At 36.8% G+C, this 12,833-nt stretch overlaps 1 protein-coding gene across 1 annotated transcript in view; it reads right to left on the bottom strand.

Annotated features, from left to right (window-relative positions):
- DCHS2 (dachsous cadherin-related 2) overlaps positions 1-12,833 on the bottom strand; it is a gene marked incomplete at both ends in the record, with an annotated part of 285,527 nt that overhangs the window by 100,370 nt on the left and 172,324 nt on the right. The window contains 2 exons of the mRNA XM_082837826.1: positions 10,411-10,510; positions 11,821-12,008. Of these exons, the coding sequence (XP_082693952.1) occupies positions 10,411-10,510; positions 11,821-12,008 (288 nt within the window). The remainder of the gene's footprint in view (positions 1-10,410; positions 10,511-11,820; positions 12,009-12,833) is intronic.

The following is a 12,833-nucleotide window of genomic DNA, read 5'->3' as shown; positions in this document are numbered from 1 at the left end:
TGGGCCTCTCACTGTTGTGGCCTCTCCCGTTGTGGAGCACAGGCTCTGGACGCGCAGGCTCAGCGGCCATGGCTCATGGGCCCATCTGCTCCACGGCATGTAGGATCTTCCAGGACCGGGGCACGAACCTGTGTCCCCTGCATCGGCAGGCAGACTCTCAACCACTGTGCTACCAGGGAAGCCCAACTCATGGCTAATCTTATTCCCCATTCACATATTTCCCTTCACCATCTTCTTTTGAAGCAAAGTTCAGAAATCATATCATTTCTTCTGTATGTTTTTCAACATGCATCTCTAAAAGATAAGGAAAAATTTAATACAATCACAGTACCATATTATACTTTTAAAAATTAGTAATAATTCCTAAATATTATCAAATATCTAGTTAACTTTTAAATTTCCAGTTGTCTCATAAATATCTTATTTTTTTAGTCAAATTAGGTTCAACATAAAATCTGTATTTGCATATCTCTTCAATCTATGCATTCCTGCCATCCATCTCTTTATTTTGTTCTTGCAACTCATTTGCTGAAGAACTGGATCATGTATCCTGAAGCTCACGTGGTCTAGATTTGCCTGTTGCTTATCTCCAATGTGTAGCTTAATATGTTTTACTGTCCTCTATGTTCTCCTTAAATTGGGAGGTACATCTAGAGAATTAATCAGATTCAGGGGGAAGACTACTTCATAAATGCTGTTTTGTGTTTTCCTTCAGAAGCACATGTCTGATTGTCTCTTTTTGTGATGTGGGCCCCCTTTGGTGCACAGCCTGGATCCACTAATGATTCAATAAATGTTGCAAAGTATAACATTGAGTCTATGATCTCTTCTTCGTTTATTAGCTGGAATATACATTACTAAAGAGCAACTTCTTCTTATGTACTTATTGGTAACCCAGTGGGACAGTTCATTATACGAAAAGTCAGGATAAATGTTTGATGGTAAACTTTTATTTAACAGTCTTCAAAATAATGGATTGGTTTACTAACATCCTTCAGTGCTTCAACTATGATAACTAAAGGTTTGTTTAGTTTCTGTTTTAAGAATCATTAAGCATAAATTTAAACATATTATAAGAGTTTCAATCTATTCCCAATATTATCCCTATTGGTGTTCAAATTGTTCCATCTTTGAACCTTAGGATCCTCTTAAAGGAGGTTCCTGAGCCTTTGATATGATCCTAGTCATCTTTAATAGCCTCCTTGTATCTGGGGTGACAAAATGTTACAGACTCATCTTGAAGATTTCCTGTTCAAGACCTGGAGTCAGTCATTTCTCCAAGGACTCCTGGTTCATTCCATGGAATACAGTATTGGGAGGTTGTATCCTGCTCATTGTTTCTGGATCAGTCATTGTTTCAAGGCCTTTTTCAGTGGTCACAGAATACACACATGCACACACTAAAATATGTCATAAGTTTGTACTGATACTTCTAATTCAAATTGATCATGGCAGGGGGTTTTTTATTTGGTTTGTTAAATAACAGATTTGTGTTCTTTGACAGAATCTAAATACTTTAAACAACCCAAAGAACTTCAGACGATGTCTAGGCTAGTGGCTCTCTTTCATTCTTTTATTCTACTGTCAGTGAGTCACTATCATGTAACAGACACTTTACCAGTTATAGGGGAAATAACGGCAAATAAAAAAGAACTCCTGCTCTTAAGAAAGTCAGAGTATAGAGCAGGAAATTATGTAACATCTACTGGTTGTGATTTCTATGCTTTGATCCATTTACATAGGAGAATGAAAACTTTCATGAATGTGATATATATATCTTTGTTCTCATGTTGATTTTTATCTTGTTATTTTATCTTATATTTTGTAGTTGCCTCTTTTTTGTAATTGGATAAATTTAAAGCAAAGGTATGAGTAACATAACAGATATCACCACATTTTTATATTGTGATGCCCCAAGTATCATTTCAGAAGCTAATTTTTAAAAAAATCAACATTTCAAACATTCAGAAATATATGACCATCCATGTAAACATTTCCAGATTGGTAAAGCCACAATATTTCTTCAAATTTTTTAAAGAAATGACAGAATATAAGTATAGCAGAGGACCTGTGTGTACCTCCAAATCTCATTCCCTTCTTCCCTGTAGACAAACTCTGTTCTAAAATGGGGGTGTATCTTTCTAGTCCATACATGCATGAGTAATATATAGCATGGTTTTGTTCCTTTCCAAATAACAGTATCATAGCAGGATTATTGCTTAATCTATTAACCTGTGTGTGTGTATTCAGCAGACTCATTGTTACTGCACAACCCACTATGTCATCTTCCCAAGCATGAACATGATTTGCCTTTTCATTTCTTTCTACTTTAGGTCTCTCATCTATTTTGTAATTTTCTACATAAAGGTCTTAAGTATCTTTTATTGAAATTTTCCTCCTTATGCTTCTAGTCAAGATGATTCTGATTTGGGAGAGGGGGGAAACACATAATTTAATGGTCCTTCTTTAAAGAAAATAGGACAATATTCCCACCCCAGAGGAGCCCGTGCTAGTGAAGAACCTTGAAGCCTAAGCTTCATGATCTTCACAGTAAACTGGACCCCACACCCAATGACTTTCTTCGTTACAGTGAATGAAACCTTTGAAATCCTGCTTAGTTCTCAAAATGCTAGTGATTTTTGTATGTTGACATTGTTCCCAGAAAATTTTTATGTTATTGATTCTAGTGACTTGTCTGTAGCAAATTTGGGGTTTTCCATGAAGACAATTAAATTATCTGCAGGTAACGGCAATGTTGTCCCTTGCTTCCCTATGTTTGTGTCAAACACGACAAAGCAACAAATTTCTTTTAAAATGGTATAAAAACACAATGCCAACTAAAGTTAATCACTGGAACCAATCTGAGGCCTGTGCATTCTCAAGGAAAAACATAAACATAAACCTGTCTCAATAAAATTCCCACATACACATATATGTGTGTACGTATGTGGCATTTTTTTATTAATCCTATTTTTTTTTAATTGGGGTATAGTTGTTTTACAATGATATGTTAGTTTCTACTGTACAGTGAAGTAGAGTTCCCTGCTATACAGCAGGTATTCCATGCTATACAGGAGGTTCTCATTAGTTACCTATTTTATACATATTAGTTAGTGTATATATGTCAATCCCAATCTCCCAATTCATCCCAGCTCCCCTTTCCTCCCTTGGTTTTCATACGTTTGTTCTCTATGTCTGTGTCTCTATTTCTGCCTTGCAAAGAGGTACATCTGTACCATTTTTCTAGATTCCGCATATATGCGTTGACATACAATATTTGTTTTTCTCTTTCTGACTTACTTCACTCTGCATTTTCTAAATATGATTTACTCTGACCTTAAGAATATTTAATTTTCATAGAGATTCACAGATGCTTGGTGTTCATAATCATATGTCTTTATACTCAATACCAATTTTTGTCCATTAACTAGTATTTTCCTATCCGTAAAAGATGATTTGCATTTCAGATTACTGAAAATTATTCATTTAAAGTGGATGGCTGGTTGATTTCTAATTAGGACATAGAAAAAATAATATGATATTACATTAAAATTTTATTTTATTTTTTTAACATCTTTATTGGAGTATAATTGCTTCACATGGTGTGCTAGTTTCTGCTTTATAACAAAGTGAATCAGTTATACATATACATATGTTCCCGTATCTCTACCCTCTTGCATCTCACTCCCTCCCAACCTCCCTATCTCACCCCTCTAGGTGGCCATAAAGCACCGAGCTGATCTCCCTGTGCTATGCTGTTGCTTCCCACTAGCTATCTATTTTACGTTTGGTAGAGTATATATGTCCATGCCACTCTCTCACTTTGTCCCAGCTTACCCTCCCCTTTCCCGTATCCTCAAGTCCATTCTCTACTATGTCTGCATCTTAATTCACATCTTACCCTTAGGTTCTCCTGACCAATTTTTTTGCTTTTTTTTTAGATTCCATAGATATGTGTTAGCATACGGTATTTGTTTTTCTCTTTCTGACTTACTTCACTCTGTATGACAGACTCTAGGTCCATCCACCTCACTACAAATAACTCACTTTCATTCCTTTTTAAGGCTGAGTAATATTCCGTTGTATATATGTGCCATATCTTCTATATCCACTCATCTGTTGATGGACACTTAGGTTGCTTCCATGTCCTGGCTATTGTAAATAGTGCTGCAATGAATATTTTGGTACATGACTTTTTTTGAATTATGGTTTTCTCAGGGTATATGTGCAGCAGTGGGATTGCTGGGTCATATGGTAGCTCTATTTTTAGTTTTTTAAGGAACCTCCATATTGTTCTCCATAGTGGCGGTATCAATTTACATTCCCACCAACAGTGCAAGAGGGTTCCCTTTTCTTCACACCCTTTCCAGCATTTATTGTTTCTAGATTTTTTGATGATTGCCAGTCTGACCAGTGTGAGATGATATCTCATTGTGGTTTTGATTTGCATTTCTCTAATGATTAATGATGTTGAGAATTCTTTCATGTGTTTGTTGGCAATCTGTATATCTTCTTTTGAAAAATGTCTATTTAGGTATTCTGCCCATTTTTGGATTGGGTTGTTTGTTCTTTTGATAATGAGCTGCATGAGCTGCTTGTAAATTTTGAAGATTAATCCTTTCTCAGTTGCTTCATTTGCAAATATTTTCTCCCTTTCTGAAGGTTGTCTTTTTGTCTTGTTTATGATTTCCTTTGCTGTGTAAAAGCTTTGAAGTTTCATTAGGTCCCATTTGTTTAATTTTGTTTTTATTTCCATTTCTCTAGGAGGTGGGTCAAAAAGGATCTTCCTGTGATTTATGTCATAGAGTGTTCTTCCTATGTTTTCCTCTAAGAGTTTGATGGTGTCTGGCCTTACATTTAGGTAAAAAATCCATTTTGAGTCGATTTTTGTGTATGGTGTTAGGGAGTGTTCTAATTTCATTCTTTTACATGTAGCTGTACAGTTTTCCCAGCACCACTTATTGAAGAGGCTGTCTTTTCTCCACTGTATATTCTTGCCTCCTTTATCAAAGATAAGGTGACCATATGTGCATGGGTTTATCTCTGGGCTTTCTATACTGTTCAATTAATCTATATTCCTGTTTTTGTGCCAGTATCATACTGTCTTGATTACTGTAGCTTTGTAATATAGTCTGAAGTTCAGGAGCCTGATTTCTCCAGCTCCGTTTTTCTTTCTCAAGATTGCTTTGGCTATTCAGGGTCTTTTGTGTTTCCATACAAATTGTGAAATTTTTTGTTCTACTTCTGTGAAAAATGCCAGTGGTAGTTTGATAGGCATTGCATTGAATCTGTAGATTGCTTTGGGCAGTATAGTCATTTTCACAATGTTAATTCTTCCAATCCAAGAATATGGTATATCTCTCCATCTATTTGTATCATCTTTAATTTCTTTCATCAGTGTCATACAATTTTCTGCATACAGGTCTCTTGTCTCCTTAAATTACGTTTATTCCTATGTATTTTATTCTTTTTGCCACGATGGTAAATGGGATTGTTCGCTTAATTTCTCTTTCTAATCTTTCACTGTTATTGTATAGGAGTGCAAGAGATTTCTGTGCATTAATTTTGTATCTTGCTACTTTACCAAATTCATTGATTAGCTCTAGTAGTTTTCTAGTAGCATCTTTAGGATTCTCTATGTATAGTGTCATGTCATCTGCAAACAGTGACAGCTTTACTTCTTCTTTTCCAATTTACATTCCTTTTATTTCTTTTTCTTCTCTGATTGCAGTGGCTAAAACTTCCAAAACTATGTTGAATAATATTGGTGAGAGTGGGCAACCTTGTCTTTTTCCTGATCTTAGTGGAAATGGTTTCAGTTTTTCACCATTGAGGATGATGTTGGCTGTGAGTTTGTCATATGTGGCCTTTATTATGTTGAGGTAAGTTCCCTCTATGCCTACTTTCTGCAGGGTTTTTATCATAAATGGGTGTTGAATTTTGTCGAAAGCTTTCTCTGCATCTATTGAGATGATCATATGGTTTTTCTCCTTCAATATGTTAATATAGTATATCACATTGATTGTGTATATTGAAGAATCCTTGCATTCCTCGGATAAACCCCACTTGATCATAGTGTATGATTCTTTTAATGTGCTGTTGGATTCTGTTTGCTAGTATTTTGTTGAGGATTTTTGCACCTATGTTCATCAGTGATATTGGCCTGCAGTTTTCCTTCTTTGTGACATCTTTGTCTGCTTTTGGTATCAGGGTGATGGTGGCTTAGTAGAATGAGTTTGGAAGTGTTCCTCCCTCGGCTATATTTTGGAAGAGTTTGAGAAGGATAGGTGTTAGCTCTTCTCTAAATGTTTGATAAAATTCACCTGTGAAGCCGTCTGGTCCTGGACTTTTGTTTGTTGGAAGATTTTTAATCACAGTTTCAATTTCACTGCTTGGGATTGGTCTCTTCACATTTTCTATTTCTTCCTGGTTCAGTCTCGGAAGGTTGTGCATTTCTAAGAATTTGTCCATTTCTTCCAGGTTGTCCATTTTATTGGCATAGAGTTGCTTGTAGTAATCTCTCATGATGCTTTGTATTTCTGCAGTGTCAGTTGTTACTTCTCCTTTTTCATTTCTAATTCTATAGATTTGAGTCTTCTCCCTTTTTTTCTTGATAAGTCTGGCTAATGGTTTATCAATTTTGTTTATCTTCTCAAAGCACCAGCTTATAGTTTTATTGATCTTTGCTATTGTTTCCTTCATTTCTTTCTCATTTATTTCTGATCTGATCTTTATGATTTCTTTCCTTCTGCTAACTTTGGGTTTTTTTTTTGTTCTTCTTTCTCTAATTACTTTAGGTGTAAGGTTAGGTTTTTTATTTGAGATATTTCTTGTTTCTTAAGGTAGGATTATATTGCTATCAACTTCCCTTTTAGAACTGTTTTTGCTGCATCCCACAGGTTTTGGGTCATTGTGTTTTCACTGTCATTTGTTTCTAGGTATTTTTTGATTTCCTCTTTGATTTCTTCAGTGATCTCTTGGTTATTAACTAGTGTGTTGTTTAGCCTCCATGTGTTTGTATTTCTTACAGATTTTTTCCTGTAATTGATATCTAGTCTCATAGCACTGTGGTCAGTAAAGATACTTGATACAATTTCAACTCTCTTAAATTTACCAAGGCTTGATTTGTGACCCAAGATATGATCTATCTTGGAGAATGTTCCATAAGCACTTGAGAAGAAAGTGTATTCTGTTGTTTTTGGATAGAATGTCCTACAAATATCAATTAAGTCCATCTTGTTTAATGTATCATTTAAAGCTTGTGTGTCCTTATTTATTTTCATTTTGGATGATCTGTCCATTGGTAAAAGTGGGGTGTTAAAGTCCCCTACTATGTTTGTGTTACTGTGGATTTCCACTTTTATGGCTGTTAGTATTTGCCTTATGTATTGAGGTGCTCCTGTTTTAGGTGCATAAAAATTTACAATTGTTATATCTTCTTCTTGGATTGATCCCTTGATCATTATGTAGTGTCCTTCTTTTTCTCTTGTAATAGTCTTTGTTTTAATGTCTATTTTGTGTGATATGAGAATGCTACTCCAGTTTTCTTTTGATTTCCATTTGCATGGAATATCTTTTTCCATTCCCACACTTTCAGTCTGTATATGTCCCTAGGTCTGAAGTGGGTCTCTTGTAGATAGCATATATATGGGTCTTGTTTTTGTATCCTTTCAGCCAGTCTATCTCTTTTGGCTGGAGCATTTAATCCATTTACATTTAAGGTAATTATTGATATGCATGTTCCTATGACCATTTTCTTAATTGTTTTGGGTTTGTTATTGTAGGTCTTTTCCTTCTCTTGTGTTTCCTGCCTAGAGAAGTTCCTTTAGCATTTGTTGTAAAGCTGGTTTGGTGGTGCTGAACTCTTTTAGCTTTTGCTTGTCTGTAAAGCTTTTAATTTCTCCATGAAATCTGAATGAGATCCTTGCTGGGTAGAGTAATCTTGGTTGTAGGTTTTTCTACTTCATCACTTTAAATATGTCTTGCCACTCCCTTCTGGCCTGCAGAGTTTATGCTGAAAGATCAGCTGCTAACTGTATGGGGATCACCTTATGTGTTATTTGTTGTTTTTCCCTTGCTGGTTTTATTATTTGTTCTTTGTATTTAATTTTTGATAGTTTGGTTAACATGTGTCTTGGTGTGTTTCTCTTTGGATTTATCCTGTATGGGACTCTCTGTGCTTCCTGGACTTGATTAACGATTTCCTTTCCCATATTAGGGAAGTTTTCAATTACAGTCTCTTCAAATATTTTCTCAGTCCCTTTCTTTTTCTCTTCTTCTTTTGGGACTTGTATAATTTGAATGTTGGTGTGTTTAATGTTGTCCCAGAGGTCTCTGAGACTGTCCTCAATTCTTTCATTCTTTTATCTTTATTCTTCTCTGCTCTAGTTATTTCACTATTTTATCTTCCAGGTCACTTATCCGTTCTTCTGCCTCAGTTATTCTGCTATTGATCCCTTCTAGAGAATTTTTAATTTCATTTATTGTGTTGTTCGTCACTCTTTGTTTGCTCTTTAGTTCTTCTAGGTCCTTGTTAACGTTTCTTGTATTTTCTCCATTCTATTTCCAAGATTTTGGATCATCTTTACTATCAATATTCTGAATTATTTTTCAGGTAGACTGCCTATTTCCTCTTCATTTGTTAAGTCTGGTGTGTTTATGCCTTGTTCCTTCTTCTGCTGTGTGTTTCTCTGTCTTCTCATTTTGCTTAACTTACTGTTTTGGGGTCTCCTTTTCGCAGGCTGCAGGTTCATAGTTTCAGTTGTTTTTGGTGTCTTTCCCCAGTGGCTAGGGTTGGTTCAGTGGGTTATGTAGGCTTCCTGGTGGAGGGGGGACTAGTGCCCGTGTTCTGTTGGGTGAGCCTGGATCTCGTCTCTCTGGTGGGCAGGTCCACGTCTCGTGGTGTGTTTTGGGGTGTCTGTGGCCTATTATGATTTTAGGCAGCCTCTGTGGTAATGGATGGGGTTGTATTCCTGTCTTGCTAGTTGTTTGGCATAGAGTGTCCTGTACTCTAGCTTGCTGGTCATTGAGTGGAGCTGGGTCTTGATGTTGAGATGGAGATCTATGGGAGATTTTTGCTGTTTGATATTACTTGGAGCTGGGAGGTCTCTTGTGGACCAGTCTCCTGAATTGGCTCTCCCACTTCAGTGGCACAGCCCTGACACCTGGCTGTAACACCAAGAGCCTGTCCTCTACAGGGCTCAGAATAACACGGAGAACAAAAAGAAAGAAAGAAGAAGATAAAATAAAAGAAAATAAATTAAAGTAAAATAAAATGAAATAACGTTATTAAAATAAAAAATAATTATGAAGAAAAAACCTTTTTTAATTAAAAAAAAAAAGTACAGACAGAACCCTAGGACAAATGATAAAAGCAAAGCTATACAGACAAAATCACACTCAGAAGCATACACATGCATACTCGCAAAAAGAGAAAAAGGGAAGAAAAAAATATATATATATATATTTATATTTATATATATCGTTGCTCCCAAAGTCCACATCCTGAACTTGGGATGATTCCTTGTCTACTCAGGTATTCCACAGATGCAGGGTACATCAAGTTGATTGTGGAGATTTAATCCGCTGCTCCTGAGGTTGCTGGGAGAGATTTCCCTTTCTCTTCTTTGTTCGCACAGCTCCCGGGGTTCAGCTGTGGAATTGGACCCTCCTCTGCGCGTAGGTCGCCTGAGGACGTCTGTTCTTCGCTCAGACAGGACAGGGTTAAAGTAGCCGCTGATTTGGGGGCTCTGGCTCACTCAGGACGGGGGTGAGGGAGGGGTGCGGATGCAGGGTGAGCCTGCGGCAGCAGAGGCCAGCGTGACGTTTCACCAGCTTGAGGCACACCGTGTGTTCTCCCAGGGAAGTTTTCCCTGGATCATGGGACCCTGCATTGGCGGGCTGCACAGGCTCCCAGCAGGGGTGGTGTGGATAGTGACCTGTGCTCGCACACGCTTCTTGGTGGCGGCAGCAGAAGCCTTAGCATCTCATGTCCATCTCTGGGGGCCGCGCTGATAGCCGCGGCTCGCTCCCGTCTCTGGAGCTCCTTTAAGTGGCGCTCTTAATCCCCTCTCCTCACGCACCAGGAAACACAGAGGTAAGAAAGTCTCTTGCCTCTTCGGCAGCTCCAGACTTTTTCCCGGACTCCCTCCCAGCTAGCTGTGGCGCACTATCCCCCTTCAGGCTGTGTTCACGCAGCCAACCCCAGTCCTCTCCCTGGGATCCGACCGAAGCCCCCATTAAACTTTAATTTTTTTTTTTAAAGGTGATTCTAGAAAATAACAAATGTATTTTGTTTGCAATATGGTGCTATTTTCGGTGTTAACTATTTTCCCAGAAGGAGGCAGATGGTTGGTAGACAAAAGAGGAAATTCTAAAAGCTCTTAATCCTTTATATATAGTAACTTTTACCTGAAGATACTGAATATATAACTTCTGCATTGTTTCCTTCATCAAGATCCTTTGCAAACACAGTTGTAACCAACATATTTACTGGTTGACCTTCCAGAACCTGTCATTAAGACAAATGACTTACAAATTAGTCAGTGAAATTTAAAAAAGAAATATCAATGAATCTTTAAGTTACAGAACACATTACTACTAAGCATTATTTTTTTAAACTACTTTTAAATCCACACAAAATGCAAATGTCTACCATATAAAAGTTATATGGGTGTAAAACCATGAAAAAAATCCACATTACACATTTAAATGTTTTGCTCAATTTGAACAAATTATCTGCAGCATTTAATCTAATTTTGAGAAAAAAAGAAATAAAATTGACTAAAAAAGTCTTAGATTTTTGATGCTTTTTAAGAATTCTGGCATTTTCTTATTCATCCCTTTCTTTTAAAAGATCCAAAATACGCTAAACATAAGCCATTATTTCAGGAAACATACCTTATTAATTAACAGAAACTTTCCTGAAATTCTGAAATGTACATGTGGAATTGAGCTCCAAGTTTAGGATCTTACTGCCTAATTAAGCCATGATACATAAAATTATATATTAATAAAAATCATAAGGATAGTATCATAATGTTCTGCATTGGTAGAATTTTCTTTAAATATGATTTTGGAAGATAAAGTTAAAGTTATTAACTTCCTCAATACCTATTTCGAGGTTTTCAATATGCATACCTGATCTCTATTTGAACGCCCAATTGTTTCAGAGCAATAGCTTCCCAACGTTTTATTCATATAACCCTTTCATTTAAAAAAAAGTATGAGTTCCTCCAAGATACATTTATTAATTATGTACATGAACTAATATGCTAACTTATTATGTACATTATAAAACATACAAAAACATGGAAATAAAAAAGATAAGATCATGTAAATATAATGAGAAGTTTCCGCATGTGCCTGCAAAGATCAAATGCTACAATCTCTGGCTGCACGTCCCTCCACTTTAGAGCTACAGATTGTTCTCCTATCTTCAACTAACCATCTTAGAGATGTGTTTCAATTGCCCACAAGGAGCTGTAGACAAAGAAAGGCATGCAAATTACTGAAAAAAAACAAGCCATGTCTGAGCAATACTGATAATGAAGTACCATGACGTTTGCATACAACAGACAGAACTACATTATTATAAAACCACTGAATGTGTGATCCCAATTAGCACATATAAGCATTTTCTTTTCTTGTTTTAATTGTGTTTTTTTTTTTTTTTGACATGTGGACAATTCTAACTCTAGAAATGTATGCATTTCCACACAAGACTGACTGGATAAATTCATGCTTTTTACCACAAGATGGTGCTCAAAACAAGTAACTAAGAATATACAAACGTTGCACTGGCTATTTGGCTCCACATACCTTGATGTGTAATTCCTTCCCAGGGAGGCACTGTGGGAAATACGGCCTGTTATCGTTGATGTCAGTAACTGAGACATACACCAGCGCGGTGGCGTTTCGAGGATGGGAGCCGTGGTCGGTCACTAAGACAGTCACCTGATGGTGCACCCGTTGCTCATGATCCAAGGCCACCCAGCTGATAAGTTCGCCTGAGGAGCACAGAGCAGGATGAAAGACGCTGACGCTTGTACTAGAATTGTGGCTTTATGAACCACCAATTAAATCTCAGATCAATTCCCAGAAAGGAAAATCAGATATAAAGCTCTAAAAGCACAGCTTCCAAGACCACATGCTTTAGTAATCTAGCTCTGCTGTTGAAAGAATTTTCTGAAGTTTCTTCTGCCATCTTCAATTTGTCATTCTTTGTATTTCAAATTATCTACCATCAACCATTCGAACTAAAGAATGAATTCATAACAACAAATGATAAAATACTCTGTGGTAATTTAATAATAATTTAGAAGATTTAAAGTTACAGCATGTCTCCCTTCATACTGAATATACAGAAAGCACCTCAGCTCTGACATCACAAGGTCTGGTTTGGGCACCAGTTTCTTCACCTCAGGCACAGAAGGACCTCTCTGACCCTACCTCCTAGGGCTATCAAACATTAACGCAATCATAAATTTAAAAGGACTCTGTAAGCTGTAAATTATTACGAACGTGGGAGTTGTTATCATTACTTAAGATAATGGCAAGGTACCTTCATGAAAATCAAATACATTCCTAGGTGATGGTTTGTCTTTTATGTATAGAGTTATTTATTTTTATCTCACAAAATATATGTATAGTGAGGACAGTGACTTCCCAAATAACTCTTCATGCTTTACGAGCTATATTTTACATATTCTTGCTCAAAACTGTTTTCTAGGCGACTAGCCTCATGTTTCATCCACAGACTCAGGCATAAAATTGTAACTGCCTCTACCTACTGCCAAGGGCCATCTCTGGTAGCCCATCTCCCGCTGCAGAGT

Source organism: Leucopleurus acutus (genome assembly GCF_964270905.1).
Source record: "Leucopleurus acutus genome assembly, chromosome: 4".
Taxonomy (NCBI): domain Eukaryota; kingdom Metazoa; phylum Chordata; class Mammalia; order Artiodactyla; family Delphinidae; genus Leucopleurus; species Leucopleurus acutus.
This window is presented reverse-complemented; position numbering and strand designations above follow the sequence as displayed.